Source organism: Lagopus leucura, unplaced genomic scaffold (genome assembly GCF_019238085.1).
Source record: "Lagopus leucura isolate 7727_CA_CO unplaced genomic scaffold, USGS_WTPT01 Super-Scaffold_100012, whole genome shotgun sequence".
NCBI lineage: Eukaryota > Metazoa > Chordata > Aves > Galliformes > Phasianidae > Lagopus > Lagopus leucura.
The window spans coordinates 18074040-18093608 of record NW_024962267.1 but is presented as its reverse complement, the minus strand read 5'-3'; the positions used below and the strand labels follow the sequence as shown (position 1 = coordinate 18093608).

The window sequence follows — 19569 nt, the reverse complement described above, 5'->3', positions numbered from 1 at the left end:
TTTTTGGCTTACACTCAGTGGATCATATTCTTAAAATCTGAGTCACAGAACAGTAATTTCCTAAGTAGAAGAGGTATAATACTCTAAATATGATTGTGCTTGGCTTCTTCATACCCACTACCATCACAGCAACCCCCAGCTCCCACTCCATATCTGATGGCAGCCCTTTGGACAAGGTGCTGTCCATGCTTTAAGTCTGGAGTCACAGCCATGCTCACTGGTTCTCACATACACGTTTACAGCTGGCGTATCATCTCACTGTCTCCCTGTCTGCAGACACTGACTTGTGCAACTCCCCTGTTCTCTGCCATTGAGTCTAACTAATGGTAGAAGATGATTTTGACATCACTATTCTTTCATATGAAGTTACAAGGAGTCTGCTTCTTTAGAGCAAGGTGGAGGTATTTTCTGGCAAAGCACAGTTTTTTGGTAAACCTAATAATGGCAGGGAAGAAAATCCTCTGCTGGTTGGTCAGTGATTCTCTTCTCCCAACTACACCAATGTTATTCCTCAGACAAACCTGTCTGCCCTGTTCCACTGACAGGAGCTCCCTTGGCAATCAGATCCAGAACTGCACCATACTTACTATTATGAATTTTAATATGCAATCTCAAGTTCTCTTATTTCTTACAGAAGTTTGACCTTATTACTTCCTGTTCTATCACATTATTTCCTTTTTTATTTTTCAGAATTCATTTACATTTTAAATATTACAGTCTTTTCTTCCCCCTCTGTAAACAGCACAACTTTCACCCTTTCTTTCACAACTGAGTTCCACAGACTTCTAATCATTTTTGCTGCTCTGATGTAGGTGCAACATTTCTCCCACAAGGGAGAACTGTGAGCCAACTGAACGTGACTCTGCGCTCAAAGCCACGCGAACAAAGCAAGAGGGTTATTTCACATTCCCTGTACAACATCTTTGGTTTGCACTGCAGTACAGCATTAAGCTATTTTGCGATGTGTCACTGTTGATTTATGCTAATTTTGTTTTATATAAAACAAACGCTAGATTCTATTCTAAAGAAACAGTATTTAATCAACTGCTTATTTTCATCTTGATCCACGTTTGTACAGTTGACTGTTTTTGTAAAGGTAGAGTTCTGAACCTTTTCTTACATTGCCTTTCCCCCCCTCCCATAAATTCTCCAATGGGTCAAGTTTTGAACTGCACTCCTGTCCTCAGCTGCACTTACTGTTGCAGTCAAGCCCAAACAGAATAAACTGGTTTGCAAATTTAGTCAGAGTATTTTATTTCATTTCCCACGTCATTAATGAAAACATATCCCTGCAAATGCCTACTCAATACAGCTGTGTGTTATTTCCATCTGTCTTCCATTCATTAAGAAAATTTTCATCAGGTCAAATTTCCACAGATGCTTGTAGGAATGACCCGAGAGACAGTAACCAAAGCTTCATTAAAAACACAGAAGGACTCACAATTAACAAGAAGATGTAAAGCAATAACATTTACTGCTTCTCCTCTATCCACAGCATCTCCTGTTTCTTCCATGTGTGCAGACATTTTCACTTTTCCAATCCAGAATTCTTGGCAAATTTCAACTTCAATTACCAGTTTATAATTTCTTTTTACTTAGTTCCTCATCTGATATGCAGGCATGTATTTTCTTTCAAGAAAGAACACCTGACTTATCTGTCAATTTTCTTCCCTCTACTGAAAATGAAATCAGTACCTTCTTGCTAATTTTACTGCAAACCCAAAATGATTGCCTATTTCATTTACCACCTTTTCTATTTCTCCAATTCCGCTCCAATATGGCTCACGTATTTATATATACCTTATAGTCAAGCTCAATAATCTGATCAAGGAATCATTTATTTTAGCTTCTCTTCTGTTTCACAATACAGAAACAGTGGAGCTTCTAAATTTCGTACGCTATCTTGCATACAACTGAGGAGAAAACTGAGTTTCGTGCATGCAAGCATGTGCTATTAGGACTCCAAGCCTTATGAATTACAAAAGCTAGCAGTTACTTATGATCACTGGATTTCACTTGTGTAATTTCTTTAACGTGCCACTCACCATAATTTCCAAATCCATTCCACAGAGATGGGTAACATCTCAGTCACCAGAAACGTCTCGTGCCCCTTTTGATAAAGTTTTATACCAAATAAAATTCCAGAAAATGAAACTGCATCATAATAGATTGTATGTGGAAATTGAAGCAACTTGATACAGAGAAGCTGCAATTGCCCTGCTAGTATAACTAACAGAAATCAAACAGAGAACGTAGTCTGTGGGGAACCTGACAAAAATTAGTAAGAATAACATAAAACTGAAAAATTAAATTTCTAGCTAATAGTGGAAGTCAAATTATCAAAGCTTCCTTAATTTTAATGATCTGTAAGCGCATTTTAATTTATTTGAACGTTTAAAGCAGTACTCTGAGCTAATTAATAATCTAATAATATTGATGCTATCGATACTGGCTTTTTAAGAACTAGATAAGTAATCAGCTCAGCCTAATTGCCTGCTACTGGGTGATTGCAGTCTCATAAAATAACATTTCAAAATCAAGAGAATGCCATCTCTCAAAAAAACTTCCAGTTGTTTTTTCACTACTTCAAGGATCAATTTCACCTCAAAGGGACATTAGCTTTTAAATTACACGTCAGCTAATACGGCATATTACAGTAACACAATATATGCCTGCCCTTCGAGTCAATGTTCTACCTCAGCTATGAGTCATATTTGCATCTATTTAGAAGTAAGCAGAGGCATTTCTTACATCATTATTTAGCTACAAGACACAGAAAAGACTTTAAATCATTTTAATTTCCATAGCTGTACAGCTAACACAAACATTTATAATTGTGGCTCAAGGATATAACTTCATGACAATCTATTTGCTTTCAACTACACTCCTTACTTCATTTGTGGTATAAAGCCTAAATTTAAATTTCTGTAAGCAATTCCACCCCCCAAAACACATTCAGAGAGCTACTGTCATCACTACAAATGAGAACAAAAATATTGTTTATAGTGTATTCTTTAATACAGACAAAGCCTCATTGAAATTGAGCACTGTATGAAAAAAGCTAAGTCACACTGAAGAGACAGTCAAATTCATCTGATCTTTTGATATGGGCCAAAGGAGATGAGGCAGCATATACAAGTTCTAATCCAAACGTCACATAAATTGACCTGAAGAGGGCAGGGGGCTCATTTACTCCCAATCCTTTCCATGGGAACAAACACTTTGCAAGCCAAAATGTTTAGCACAAATATGCTATTTATAAAGTTAATAGATTAGTACTATAATTCAATAAATGCACACTACAAGACAAAGTTGTGAGAGTGTGTTTGTTTCAAGCAATCTTAACTTGCCCCATACAGCTCCATCATTTCCTCTGATGTTTATGTGAAGTGGGGAAAACAACCCACATGATATAATTCTCAGAACCAATCCGTTATTAACCTCATACCTAAAATCTAAAATCCATCAGTCAAGACAAAAATCCAGCACATTCAAACTATGTTCTGATGTCTTATTTCTGGACTTGCTCCAGTTTTTTAATCCATTGATTAAATAAAGACATCTGGGCCTCTGTTAGGAGTCATTTGGGAACCTAAGATCTGCAGAAGCGCAGATGCTTGCCAGAACCAGTCAACAGTGCTCATGAATTTCAAGAACAAGAGCAAGCCAGACAGGCAGACTACCCGAGTTTATATATTCTGGGGGCAAAACATAGCTCCACTAAAATTTTCTATAAAAGTAGCGATGACTTCAGTAGGAGCAGGAACAAAAATGGGATTCTGTAAGCCAAGAAATACTCATCTGTTCACAAGTCAAAATGAAAGAAAGAGCCATCTAAGAGTCTGAGATGAACACTTCTAAGCACTGGATGAAGAACACAGAAGGTGAAAGGTAGTGGCAGTGACTCAGTAATAATCAACGAGTAATAAGTGGGCAAACAGTAGAGATGGAGTTACTTCCATGAGAAGGAGGTGTTTTAAAAGCAACACTACGTATAAAAAATTTGGAGACATTGAAAAGGGATGAAAAAAGAAATCAATATATATTTTTTAAAGCAGAATTACACTGCTGGTATCAACAAAATAAATGCTCTCAAATAAAAAAAACCAACACATAAAATGTACAAAAAACTAGAGACGTATCTTAGAGGAGATATGAAAGACTCAAGTTGGTTCTCACTACAACACCCTAAACAGAAATAGTGTTGTGCTTTCTGCAGAAACACATCAACCCTAACACTGGTTCCCAAATGAGAAAAATAAGCCAGAGCAACATTTCTAAGAGCCTAAAAATTCCACATTTTAGAATGTTTACCTCGATCTGTACTATTATAGAGCCCCCAAATGTAACTTTAAAATCAAGAAAGAAAGATATAAGCCAAGTAAAGAAAACAACTATTCCAACAACTAGAAAAATTCTGTTGGGAATTCTTTTTTGTACAACCTGCAAAATGTAACAGCAGCACATCTTGGTACACTCAAGTTAAGAAAATACCAGGGTCAATTAATAACTCACCTTGTTTTTCTTCCTTTCACTACCCTAGATCTAATACCATTTAAAAAACAATTGAAGCAAGTTGAAATGCTTGAGAAGTCTTATGGAACACATCGAGATTTCTCCCAAATTACAGAAAACACAGAACAATATGCATTAATAGGCAGTGCTCTTTGTGGGGTGACTACATCAGGCTTTTGAAAAGTAGTTTGCTGGCCTCAGCTCATATGAGGCTCTATCATTCCCTGAAAAATTACTCCTCATAGAATCTGACGTTAAAAAATTAGAATTTGATACCTACTGACCTACTTATGTTCATGAAACATCTGTCACTACGGAACAGACCGCTTTCAGCCACGTTGCACAACATCTTCCACCACAGCTAACTCATCATATCTAGCATAGGTTACATTAGATACTGAGCAGCTAAAAAGAAATGTGCATACCTTTGGATATCTCTTCTCTGAATCTTGAACCGGACCAGCATCAAGCATTTTTTGCTGCCTTGCCTCCTGAAGAGCTTTCTGAGTGGAACCTTCCAAACCCTTCTTCCTTTCACATTCATGGCCAGCTATAAAACAAGACCCAAGATAAGTGTCATCAGGTTTTTTCACTTCCCTGAAAAATGTCTCTTGATATCAACTAGACATAAAAAGTTTCAGCAGAAACTCTGCTTTAAATAGAAAGATATCCAAGGTTACTGCAACATACATTTTAAGTATTCCAAGAAGCCATATAACTAACAATCCACCTAAGCAGTTAAAGTAGCTGTAAATTGACAGAATAGGTGGTAGGGAATACGAGGAAAGATATTGCTCATGTGTACCACCACACAGCAAATCTGCCAGTAACCAGCAGAATAGACAGCATTCTTCAACACCCTCAGCAGTGGCAGCTTCCATGCATCTGAGTACAGTCCATTTCTATCCCTGTATCTAGTTACAACAGCCTGCACCATGTACACACAATAAGAAAACATGCAATTCCAACAGGATTTGGACAGCTATATTGCTCCAGAAACAGATTACACAGCTAAAATCCAAGTTGAAACAATTGAAGTTAACGCCACACGTCTAAATGTTTACAAGACAACGTGAGTAAAACCTTGACCACAAAATAGATGCTTTGTCTTTATAGAGGAAAAAAGAAATGAGAAAACCCTCTCTACTGTTACTAGTTGTTGGTGACCCTGCCCACAGCAGGAGGGTTGAAATTAGATTATCTTTGAGGTCCTTTTCAACCCAGGCCGTTCTATGATTCTCTTGAAACAAAAATAATGGATTTTAAAAGTAAAAAAATTTCCTATATATCAAAACAAAGTAAAATTAATTCATACAAACAGCTGTGCCTGGTCTGACAAAATATCTCTATTCTCACTGCTTCGGAAGTTAAATCTACCATCACAGACACCTTAAATAACTTTCTGTCTGAGAAACTGCATAATGGAAAACACTTTCCTAAGCAAACACTTCCTCCCTCACTCAGCAACTGCTACTCGTGGGGCCTCTGAAACGCACATACTTGTAAATGAACACAGAGTTACCATAGTTGAAGGGCTCTGAAATCTGAAGCCATTCAATAACAAGAAGCCAAACTGCATTGAACCATTAGGATTGCATTAAGGCGAGAACAGCTTGTCTTTGTAGATCTTGTATTCTGATTGCACCGCAGCTAGAACTGGGACAACTAGGTTTAACTACTTTAGCCAGCGGCTTTTAAATTTCTTTTTACATGACCTTCTAAGAGCAATTACAGCAGATCGAAGAAAGGAAAAGAACAGTTATCAGGCTCAGCAATGAGGCAGTTCAACCATGACTAAAGAAGCTCACCGAGTTCAACTTTTGAATATAATTGGGTAATAAATAAGCAGTTCCTGTTCTCAGAAAATTCAAGAAACACACTGTGCAAATAACAGCTCTACAAGATGTTCAGAGAACCAGTTGTTAGAAAAGCACACAGCCAGGTTTATAAGTAAACCACAACCAAAATAGCTTAGTTCTTTCAAGCAAAAGTGTTTATTTTTTTTCCTTACAGAACCACTTAACATTATGCCTTGATCCACAAGTAAGGAAGCAAATGATCTGTTAGTATCTATCAATATCCTAAAAAATAATAATAAAAATAAGATTAAAAAACCTGTGAATTCTCTTTGATAACTAGATGTCTCTATGTATGATCATGGCACCATTTTTCTGAACGGCTTTAATGCAAGTGTTCTTGCAAAAAAACATCCAAAACTTTTTAAAAATTATCTCAAAACATAAAATCAAATTACACCAATTTATCTTTCAGAACTGACTTCCAAGTGCAAGTAGAAAGATTCTACCAAATGGCCAAGTCCTAATCCTGAGCACAAATTAATTTCTCTATAAGTGATAACTGTTCCTCCTGTCAACTCTAAACACGGCGAGTGAACAGAAAACAAAGCCTTAAACTGGTAAGCATTTAAAAAACACTTGAAGATGACCAGCTCTTGAAAATTTGGGTACAAGCACTGTTTGCAAAGCTAAATAGCAGTCTGATTGGCAGCAGGACAAAAAGAAACAAACTAAAGAACACCTAGTAAATAAATTAAATTACATGCTCTGTATCACAGATGCTAGCTCATTCCATTATTTGAAAAGCATCAGGCTAAAGGTAGCTACATCAAACACCTACATAAAATACCCAGAATAGTTGTCCTAAACTTAACATTAAATTCTCTTACTTTCACTTCTACCTAGCTGCCAGATACATGTTTATAAGAAGCTTCCCTTTGTCCTCAATTATACGCTGCACAGTTCACGCTGAAAGCAAACAACCCACAATGGATTGGTGGTGCTGAACCTCACTGCTGCTATTCAAAACTTCTAACTCTCCAGCAGCTCCCAACCTAGGTACTAGCTACCTTCAACGCCCTCCAGCCAAAATCATTGTTCCAGGTGTTACACTGCCAAGCTACTGTGTGGGAGAAAAGCAGCAACAGTGATAGGCAACCTCCTGCTGCCAGGCAAACATCCATCCTCACACCTCCAAGCTCCGTGCTGCAATGAAAGCAGACAGCTGGCCAGAAGAGGCACCTCACCTTGGCAAACTTGCCACTCTGAGTGCTCATTGACTTCTAACTGAAACGTACCGATGTACAAAGTACCCAAGTCCTGAAGAGATGGGAACTGGAAAAAATAATGCAGCTGTACGCCTCTTTACAGCAGAGACTTGCCAGCCCAACAGCACCGGTTCTTTCTGAATTAAGAACTTAAAAGCAGAGAAAAATGCAGCAAACATCTCCCCAGTATGCATGCACCGCTGCTGCTCAAGGTTTCAATTGCACCATCACATGAATAAGAATTCAAGAGGCTACAGAAAGTATCTGAACCAGAGAATATCACCCACTGAGACGTGAGTGTGACCTACAGAGCGCAGTAAGAATTACGTAATATTAGAGGGCAAAGTGTTGGCAAGAAACCAACTGAAATACTGCTTAATTTGCAATACACAGGGTATGAGGAAAATTAAAGCTTGTATAAGCATGTGGGTGGCTGATGAGCTTAATCATTTATGCTGGAGACCAAACGCTTTTTTTTTTTTTTTATTTCTTCATTTATAAAGTGCTCCCCTGCTTGTCACTTTCTGGTATTATTAAGTGCTCTCAAGATTTCTGAAGAATAAACAAGAACTGTGAGCAGCCAGAGAGCAGTTTTTGGATTCACTCAGATAACAAATGAAAGCATGCGTAGTGGGGAAGGGACAGATAGAGCATCTATAATGCAAAACACTAGCATGGGGAAGAACCCACAATATATATTTGCAAACTGGAGTACAGTGAAAAGCTGAATGCTATGTGCCCTCCTCCTAAACTAGCAAAACAAAAAGCCCAGCCTCTACCTTGCTGTCTCAAGTGGAATGAAAATGAGTTCAGCTCACTCCAGCAGCACACAGGTTTGTATCTTCAGTTGTAACAAGATTTAAAGATGAGGGGAGAGCACATCCCACAGGCACAGCCACACATAGAAATTCTGGGGGCCCAAAATGCACCTTGCTGAGAAATACAATATTAATTCATACAAAAAAGGCATTGGAATCCAAAAACCAGGAAGACAGCAGTATTCTACTGTTTTAACGGATAAAATAAATAATTACAGAAGTTTTTTTTTTAATTTAGAAGCTATTTGCTTCTATATTATATAAAAATTATAGCTTAGTTTATACCAGTAAGTCTGCAGAACCCTTCCAGGTCCATACAGAAATAAAAATGGGTATGCTCTTTATCTAAACAGAAGAGATATTTGGGTGTGCTTCAAGGGACTTCTTTAAGCCCTAATTGCAGGAAATGATTCACTGGAAAGCTGCACAGTACATAACACTGCCATGATTGAGAAGTTCTGAGTTCTCTAATGTCAAATCTGAAGTACTGCTCATGACAGAAGCTACGTGCAAAACACCCTTCCCCTACGAATGCTCTGTTGTCAAAGAGAGTAGAGCTTACTGCTTCCCTTTATCATCTCATCTACTTTCATGAGTCTTCTTTAAACCTGTTTTCTTTCAGACTTCTCTCTCTCCATCCAATTCGACTGAAATTGGAAGCAGGTACAAAATCATTAGCGGCAGAGGTGCTCACAAATATGTGGTAGCACAGACTTCACTTACCTAGCAAACCAGAGGACAATAAAGTGCCAAAAATTTTTTTGTGATAAGAGTTAGGAAAAGTTAATAATGAAGCATATATTCAAAGCAACAGGGAAGTTGTTTGAAGCCCTATTATACAGCTAAAGACATACACTAGATACACTAGTATTTTGAAAATGTTCCCATAGCACCACATGTACCTTCTTACAGGGAACTAAAACAAACAAACAAACCCACTCATTAAAAGAAGAGTATTAATAGATAAAATAACACAATCAGACCACACAGATTCCTAATATTAAGGCCTTCCATAATCATATTCATGTTGTCATGAGCAGCCCCACTGTCCTCAGCCTGAAAAAATATTCACATTGTAAAGTTGCTGCTCTGTCACCAAGACAGCTGATAAAACTGTTTACAGTGTTAGTGCTTTTAATGTACTGTTACACCAGATTTTGTAACGCACCACAAGAAGAAAAAGCTCCTGATCAGCGTGCGTTTGTTGTTAGAAATACTTTACCTTTTTTTGCAGGAATCTGAATTGCACATCCGGACTCTAAATTATGCAATATAGCTTGTAAACCTGTAACCTAAAGTAGAGCAGAGGAGAGAACAAGAGGAGGTTATACGAACTCTGATTTTGCTGTGTTCACAACACGCATCACTGATATCTGCTTAAGCTCCATGCATTTGTTTTTATTTTCTCTAAGTTAAAAACATTAAATTTAATTCTAGATTTTGGAAACGCCCAATCCAACGGTGTGATAGAAGACAAGCCATCCACAATTTCTCAAAGTACTTTTATTATTTTCATAAAACAAAGCAGCCACGTGTAATTTTTGGGACCAAAACCTACTAGCAGCTTTTAACCACTGCTATCACTGGTCTTAAATTCCAAGGTACAAGATGACAGGCAGATTTAACATAAAAATATCACAAAATAAGGTGCTGTTACAAAAACACCATCGCTCCAAAATTCTTACAGTTCATACAGCTCTTTATAGCCCTGAGATTCCATAGCACTGGAACTACGTTATGTTTTGTATTCCTGAGTCAGAATAACTACATTTGGACAGTAACCTTTCTTTTCTTTAACACGTCGTCTTTTATTTATTGAACACTTTTAAAGTAAGCCCCCAGGTGACCTGAGCAAACCAGGAGGCAGAGGAAAGGAGGAAATGAGAGATGAGGACTATTAGAAGAGAGCGTCAGCATGCTGAATTCCTTTCATGTCACTCACATACAGCCGATGCTACTGTTGAAATGCAGTGCATTTTCAGAGTTTCTTTTTTCCTTCTAAGCAAACAACCTATTAGCTAAACATGGCAAAGATAATTTTCTGTTCTTTGCCCATCCTATCTGTGCTTATGGTCCCTTCTGCTAATGGAATGGAATGTCACGTATACCAACCTATACATCAATTAAGATCACAGAAGCAAAACAGTACTCCATTATTCCCGGCACAAGATCTCTGGTACCTACTAGTTAGGAAAAAATACAACTAAGAGAAAAAGAGATAAATAGCAGTAAAATTAAGAGATTTCTAAAAAGTATAGATGAAAACGTATGAATCTGTAGTAATAACACACCTTTCCTCAATCTGTTGACAAAGAATGAACGTGCAGCAGCTGCACATCACTTAGCACTGCTCTTCAAGCATTGGCAACAAATGAGAACTACTACCTAGAGCACTAAGGTTCACATATTTTCAATATTAACATATTACCAAATAAAATGGAACTCACTAAAATATCCTGCTTCAAGCTATCACATAAAGCAAGTTGTTCTACCATAAATATTCTAGTTATCAAATTATTTACCAAAAGCACTTCGTACAGCTTCACAAGTAGAGGCTACCATCATTTTACCTGCCCAACTGCTCTGTCCCTCTCCAAACCAGTTAACATCTTCTGCCTCAGTGCAGACTGGTATTTCTCAGTCAGCTGCTTCAGCACTGGCTCGTATGAAGCATAATGCGCCTTCAGCCTGTGAACAAGAAGAGACAAATGCTTCCTCAAAGGTGAGTTCAACAGGAGATTTCTGCCGATGTAACTTCCCCAGACTACTAAGATCCTAATCCAGGCAAAATGGGTAATATGGTGATGATCTGTTAACTGCAGTGAACGTTATGTTTAGAATATTAACCACTTCAATTCCTCAGACCAAACTAAAGTCAGATATATAATCTCTCAAGAGAAACTGATCAGCGCAAAGCTGACATACAGAGTCAGTGAACAGTGCTCTCCTGCATTAATACATATGGATTTGAAAGTTAAATGCATAGCACTCATAGCTTCTGTTGCACGTAATGATAACAATAGTGACAGGCCAGAATTCCAGGAAATATTTGGAGCTGTGGGTATAAAGCACCCCACGGTTTTGCTTTAAAACTAATAAATGGGCAGAAATGTGCAAAAAGATTCTAGACTCAGCTCCTCCAGCTGGCCCAATGATTTTCATATGGACAACATACAAGATGTACTTGTTGAGAGAAAGAGACAGAAAAGTAAACTGAGTTCTACTATGCTTTCTGAATGTCAGAATTAAGAATTTAAATTTCCTAAAATGAATTAGTTTAACTCAATACCAACAGCCTAGTTTGGGCTTTTTTGCAATCAAAGCATCATAATAAGTTTCACATAACCAGCTTTACTTCAGCACTTTAAATGCCTCTATATTATCTTATTTCCAGGTGTATCAGGTGAAGAGAAATAGGAAATGTCCTAAAAACCTGGTGGGAGGCCAAGCTGGGAAAGGCATTAGTCATAAACCAGGACTAAGAAAGGAATAGCTTACCTCATTCCAAAGGTGAGGGCTCTCTGGGAGTTTTTGGTGAGAAGTGATCTCCCAACAGAGATGTTCCCCTCTCAGCTACCAGCCCTTAAATGAGGTTACAGAGGGGCAGCCCCTGGGTCCACACTTGCGGTCATGCAAGTGAATGCTCTCACTTGTGCTCCTGGGGCAAGCCATGCCTCGTCACCAGATGCTCAATCACTGGTTCAGTCCATGACCTAACAGTTCCCACACACCAGGTAACAACTGAAGATGTTATTTTTACATTAAGCAAAATCCTTTTGTTTTTTACCTTTTAATGTCACATATGAGCCTGTTTTTCTCCTGGACCACTCGCTTATGGTGCATCCTATGGAAGTCACGTTCTTTCTGCACTTTTAGGAAAGCCTCTTTTGCTTTGCTGCACGTAAACAGAAAATGCATGAGAAATGTATTAGCTTCCTCCCACTGTGTGCTGAATTCACACAGAATACACATTCAGATATGCACATATATACTGTATCCAAGTGTGAGACCTGCTAGTATGCCCTGTGGTAAAAAAGAAAAATACACTTTGAGGTTTTCTGTTGCTTAGTGGCATACAAAACCATGCAGACTCTTCACCTCATTACTTTTCCTCCGTTCCTTTAGGTGGAATCCATAGGGATTCTGGCATTATAAACCTCAGAATTAGCAGGATGTATCGGACAGACACAGACAGATGGAGAAGTGCCCTGGTGCCCTATAAATACATGTGCTTAGAGTGTTTCTGGAAGAAAACTACACTAGAAAAGTTCTAGGCTCTACCCAGTAGCATGCAGCCTACTCCCAGGCGCCATCCTCTGTACATCACAGCAGGCAGGAAAAGATCAATTTCAAAATTAACTGCAAACATACCAAAAACCTGTTTTTCTTTAAGCATATTCTACATACAGCCAGGGGATACAGACAGTTTCCTCTGTAAACTTAAAATACCCCTCTGCATATTTACTATATAAGGATTCTCCTCGCTCTTACTTATGTGTATTTGGTAGGAAAGATTAGTACATGCATTATTAAATTACAAAGGCAGCTTGAAATTACCTTGCACAGAAATCGGATATTTGCTCGTTGCAGAAATAAAGCTCATTTCATCCTCAACAGAGGAGTGGAATTGTTAGGAAAACCACTATGACAAGAGTGCATGCAAAAATTACAGGTCCAGAAACAGGACCTGTAAGTATTACATATAAAATGCCTTGTATTTAATAGTACAAATAATATATATTCACTACATGTGCACATTTGCTTTATTTACTACCGATACAAACTATCATATTTATATGTGAATCACTGCTTGTAGCAGCAACAGCCAAAAAGACCTGAAGAAAAGCACAGTGTGAATTTAATGACAGTGTATAGCAGTCAAAGCTGACAGAGAAATGCAAACAGGCAGGAATTCCCCTGCAGAAACCACTAGAAAAAGACTCCATAAAGCTGCAGGCACATACATAGCTTTGTGTACACACACACACTACAGTTGTGAAACAGAATAACTTGGAACACTGACATAGGGATATAAAGTACAGATTAACGATTCTGCTGAAACTCATGAGGATGGCAAACAAATTGAGAGGTAAATGAATCATCACTGATTTTAGTATAGTTCTGCGAAACGCCTCCATCGTAACACCATCACATAAAATCTGACTTGCCATAAGACCTGCAATACAAAACCCAGTCCTTCTAAGCTAAGCAGATGGCTTGGTTGAGATACACGTCAGAGACCGCACGCCTATCCGCTTAAACTCCTCTCAAGCAGTTTGTTATAAATGGCAGAAGAAGGCAGAGCTCAATAAAACCAAGTAGGGATTTTCAAAGGTAAGTCTCGTGCCTTGTTCCAACAAAACTCACGTGGAAGCCAGTTGTCCAAGATGCTGAAAGATGTAGCCTTAGGAATATTCATCAACATAAAGAGAATGTTAGAAAGTGTATCTCCTCCTGCTTTTATTGAATCTATCTAGCATCAAGAACGTTAAAAGTACCACATAATTAAAGACGTAAGTTTAAGTATGGTGCACAATATGAGAGTGTGAACCTTCTGTATTTTTTCATGGTGTAAACGAATAAACAAGTGCAGCATTGTGAACATTTCGGCAGAGAGGTAGGAATCAACTGATTTTACTGCTGGTGATAGCAGCAATAGCAATAATCAATACGTTTTCCTAGACTACTTTGTCTTTAACCATTGCACTGCCTGTGACTTGTGAGCATGTTTCGAAAACTCAAGGCACAAAGCTACCTGCAAATATTTTCATCTCCTAATTGGTATTTGTGTACTTATAAAAGGCACTGACAGAGACTCTAAGCAATTTTCATTCCATCTACTAAATAAATTCCTAACAGTTTAAAGAATTTCTATCACAGCAGTCCATGTGACTAATGCAATCTTACAATTGATTTCTCATCACGTTGTCTACCTATACATTTAAACACAGAAGCAAGAAAAGGATCTGGTCACAGGAAAATACCAAGGCACTTAAAATTAGAGTGCCAGAATTTAACGTAGTTATGAACTCATAATTCATTATTCACCTCACAACCAAATAGTGTTACTATAACATTAAATTCTTGAATGACAAATCATCACTGAAGAAAACCAATTAAATTAGTTTACTTGGAGAGCCAACAATTTCTAGGGATAATGTTTTCAGGTGTTTCTTGTGTATTAGGAAGAATATCTAGGCCACTATTAGAGAAATATTATAGCAGACAGCATCCCTTATCAAAGCATCAGAGAGCTGTGGCTTTCAAGATGAAACTAAATGGAGTACACTTCAGTCTATCTTCACTATTGTTACACAACAAACCTATTCCTACCTGAATATACCTGTTTTTAGTAAATTATTTCAACGTTACTAGAATATCTAAGCTTTAAGGGAATGGCTGATTTATTTCTTTTCATATATACATCTGAGGGATTTTGTTGTATTTCAAGACGACTTCAGATATTGGACAATCTGTTAGACACATACGCTTGCTGCATACAGTCTGGGAGGTCAGTTGTCATTTTCCCTACAAACAACAAAAAGTCACAGTGAAACACAACCGACAGACCGAAATCCACTCTATTTGCTTGCTGCTTGTCATGCAATCACGTAAATGCTACATTAATACACCCAAAATTGCATTTCCCTTCTAAACACCCTTCCACCAGTTATTGAACAACATTATTGCAGAAGGGAACTGCTTTACAGCCATTTAACCTGGGCCCCCATACTGCTTTCAGTCCCAACACGGCCTCTTTTCAGCTGAAGGTTGTCAAGAGCAGGAAGCTCAGAAATACCAAATGTGATTAAAAGCTTCACAGCACTGCATTCTGACCATGAAAGCTTTCTGAGAGATCCACATGGCAAAAAATGAGTCTTTCTTAGAAATGACATCATCATTTTTTAACCAGTCAAATCAGCATTTCTTCAGAGCTCTTAGGCATCCTGATGCGAGTGCAAGTTGGTGAATTCTTTCTCACAATATTAGAAAACCAGAGTTGTCCTCTAGGTAATTTTGACTCCTGACAAATACTAGCTTTATCAAAGGTACTGACTGACTCTGGTTATTGAATGGACGAACAAGAAAAATCTCATGAAACACCTCAACAGAAGCAGATAGAGCCAGGTGTTACAGCCAAGGCTTAGCCTAAAGACAAGGAAACACTAACTCGCTACCAGCACAGCAAAACCTCTCTGTTTCCCTCTTTATTCCACAAACAGTGCTGTTTGAATTCATAGAATACTCAAAACAAATAAGTGAAATGAACTGTACTAATGAAAACAAAGAAGAACATTTTATATTAAAAAATGTTGACAAGTGAAATAGGTACCACTGTTACAAACTGTTCCACGGTTACGGACATTCAACCATGATACCAGCACAAAGACTGTGAAAGTTCTCCCTACCACTGCAGAAAGGAGGAGAAACTGTACCACTGTTTTCATATGATACACATGGAGCAAGTGCAGCATTTAACAGTGAATGCCAATATAAGGAATTTGCCCACTGCTGGTTTAAGTCCTACCAAAAAAAGAATTACTGACAATAATGCATTTCAGAAGGGCCAGGCTCTGTATTGCTGTCTTCTACTGTGCATGTGAGAACTCCTTGCCCTCCAATGTACACAGGAGACACTCAGCACTCAAAACCAATGTCCAAAGAAACTGCAGATGAAAATAAAGGAGCGTTTTATACATGGCCCATCTTCCAGTCTAATTGATGGCGCACTGTTTGACTTTATTAAAGCTGTTTACATTAGACTATTAGCCAACAGTCAACTACTTTTTCCAATTAAAACGTAATAAAACATTACCTCTGGAAAATAATTTGATTATAATCACTGCTGGTGATAATGACTATTTAAGATCTAAGTAGCTGTTGCTCATATAGATGTTAACAAAAACAGATATCTTGACCAATCTAGACAAAAGCCAGAAAGATGGAGAGTTACTTTGTTTGGCTGGTTGTCTTACTCATTGCTTACCTGGTTTCTACAGGCCCATGTTTTGAAACGAAGCAGTAGGAAAAATCAAAGCAAAGTGTGATGTTATCTCTGAAGGTTAATTCCTACAGAACACGGGCAGATCGACCTTCCTTCAGAAAAGACTGCATCTCCACTACACAGGCTAAATATTTTAACTCTCATATCTTTAGTACAACTGACTTGGAACATCACCAACTGCAATTTACACATAAATGCAATCAATGAAGGTTATTTATACTGACATACTGCTAAGACCAAAGTGATTGATTTCTTGCCTCCTTTTTAAGAAGAAAGTAAATAGTTTTTTTTCTATGCTGACATTTTGCAGTAGTTCTAATTTATAGTATGATACGTTACTACATAATATGAATGATAATTTAGGTCCTTCTTCTACAAATCATAACCTCTTGATTCTTTGCATTAATTTATTCTGATCACTGCATCTTGAAAATTCTGTTATATAGCCCAGTAAAGATTAAAAAAATCTTTTGTTTCCAAAAGAACACAGAAAAAAAATTAAGCTTTAATTGCAATTGTCACCTAAAAGTATAAACACATGCAGGCAGCAAAATGAACACGAATTTATTCTTTCCATGAAGCACTTGGGTTTACTTTATCTGGTCATTGACTGCTGCGTATCAACGTTTCCTTACACCACATGACATACTTAGCAGCACGTTTATAGTTGTCCAGATCTTCTTTCAAACGCATATTCTCAGCCTTCAGTTGCTGGTTGCATGTATACACAGCTGGCACAAACCCAACGTCTTTGGCTGTGAACACACCTCTCTCTACGAGTTCATACCTAGGAGAAGACGGAAGGAGATTTTATTCCACGTTTCCTATTTCTCAGATCACTGGTGTTTGCCCTCTCATGTCAGCATTTATAGAAATTACAAAGGCAGGTATTTGCTAACTGAAGGCATTTAACTCTTTTATAATCATCAGCAACTAGCCCAGTGCTTCCCCACAGCTGTGGGACTTGAGCCATTCAGTCACAGATTGGTACCTTCCAGTCATGTTCACCTTCTGAAAGGACATCAACAGAACAAGCTAAGACGAACCTAAGAGGCAATAAAAAGACAAGCTTTGACACTATTATTTTTAGTCTTGGTTTAAAGACATTTAAATGAGGAGCAGCTGAAAGTATCTAAGTACCTTCTATAAAAAAAAAAAAAAACAAACAACAAACAGTAATGTTAAAAAGGATTTAGCAAAAAGGTGAATGTCATCACAAAAAATGTTCTGCAGAAGCCACGCTTGTTCAAGGAATGACTGGAAGCTATGAGGATCTGCCCAAGCATTCCAAAGCATAGCAAGGTTCAAGCACAGAAGTACAATCATAGGATATTTCCATGCATGCCCACGCTACAGAGATTATTCTGGAACCCAGTTCATCTAAGTACAAAACCTTTATTTCTTTCTTTGCTTCTACCCTGAAAGAAGGAAGGGGAGGGCCTTCAGCTGGTACAACCTTCTACAGACACACTGAAGATAAAGACATTGTGCAGCCATGATATCAGCTCCACGTAAGTTCAGCAAGAACTGTAAGTAGTTCTTATCAGATGAAAACCAAGCATAGGAGCTTTATTCCTGCTCATCTTGACTGCAGCTGGAAGAAACTCACAAAAAGAAATGACAGGAACATCATTTCAGAGGAAACGCAACAGTCTGTAAGCACAGCATTCCTAGATCAAGAAACCATGCCGCAGAAACAAGAAGTTCTACAGAACAGGGGACTCTCACTTAGTAAGCAACTGTTACCCGAGATCTTTCAAAAAAAATGCAGGGGAATGTTAGAAACCCCTGTATCCAAATGACTTCCTATAGTCAGCTGCTTATCTGAATTCTATGGGCGGCTGTAGAAACGCTCATTCCTACAGATTAAGCTGTCATTCACATTTGACACCAAAAGACATTAGGATTTTGAAAGATTAAGCTGAATGTGTCCAAAGCAGAACTCATTGCTTCTTCACTTTGTTTTCTTAAGCAAATTACAGCAGCAACAGTCTTCTAACGTCAAGAAGGAAGCTCATTTATTTTATGATTACTGACTGATGTGCAGATACAATTCCTACCAAAAATACTGAAGGGCACTTCTCAATGCCCATGACCATAAATCTATCAATCTATTTGCCAGGAATATTTCTTCACTGAATGCCCCAACTGCACTTCGCAAAAAAAACCGACTTTCTACATGAGGACGTGTCAGACACGGATAATGGATGAAGTCAGCCTCCAGAAGAGCTGAAATCTCTGAAAGATAATTTTAACGGAATACAATTAATGCTGACAAACTCACTCTCATCTAAGAGCTCTCCCAGAAATGAAGGTTTTTGGGCACACAGTAGAAGTGGAATAGAAAAACACAAAACATTGCGAGACTTCATTTCATCAAGCCAGTCCTGTAAAGCTCAGACAGCTCCTGCATGCCTAGCTGATGGCCAATTAGTTCTTGCTCTCATTTCATTCCATTACAGAAAGGAACTGTGATGCAAAATGAAATTAGTTCTGTGCACACATGAGCTTTTTCTCTTTTTTTAAGGTTTTCAGAACAAATGAGTTTTAATTCTTGAATCACCACTTACAATTAACTAAGAATTTGGAACCCGCAGGAACAGATGGCCAACTATGATCTTACGATCAAAGCCCAGGGCAGGCTGACTTACAATAATACATTACTACTTTATCAATTACACTGAATTCAAGCTTCTAAGAGCTCTAAAGCAATCAGGTTGCAGACAGGCCATGCAATTAAACTAACTGATAGACAGCTGAGGATAATCTTTTATCAAAGGGTAACTCACCTAGAGATTCATTCAGGAACTATAATTTCAAGTTTCAGCTTTTACAAGAATTTCTTACAGAAAATTATCATTTTAATTGATAAACCCTTCAACAGTTTCAACAGAAGGCTAACAAAGAAATGAGCACAAAAAACAAAGCCCTGGTGTATTCTTCCAATCTATTATCGTGGCATATAAGTAGAAAATTCATATTATCATGTTATGCTTGCTCTGTGGGCAAGTGACTTGTGCCAAACTAGATTAAGACAAAGAGGATCTAAGCTTCCATCTCCTGCAGCAAGAGACCAATTAAATAAATATGAATTTATGCTTCTGTGATTAAGTGAGAAGTTACACACTGAATGTGTAACTACTGTACACAAACAGTATCAGGAAATA

At 37.9% G+C, this 19569-nt stretch overlaps 1 protein-coding gene across 1 annotated transcript in view; it reads right to left on the bottom strand.

The window, feature by feature from the left end:
- SPAG16 (sperm associated antigen 16) overlaps positions 1-19569 on the bottom strand; it is a 349253-nt gene that overhangs the window by 318230 nt on the left and 11454 nt on the right. The window contains exons 5-9 of the mRNA XM_042874723.1: positions 17052-17189; positions 12185-12292; positions 10968-11085; positions 9620-9689; positions 4941-5065 (exon numbers count right to left, since the gene is read on the bottom strand). Coding sequence (XP_042730657.1) covers positions 4941-5065; positions 9620-9689; positions 10968-11085; positions 12185-12292; positions 17052-17189 — 559 coding nt within the window. The remainder of the gene's footprint in view (positions 1-4940; positions 5066-9619; positions 9690-10967; positions 11086-12184; positions 12293-17051; positions 17190-19569) is intronic.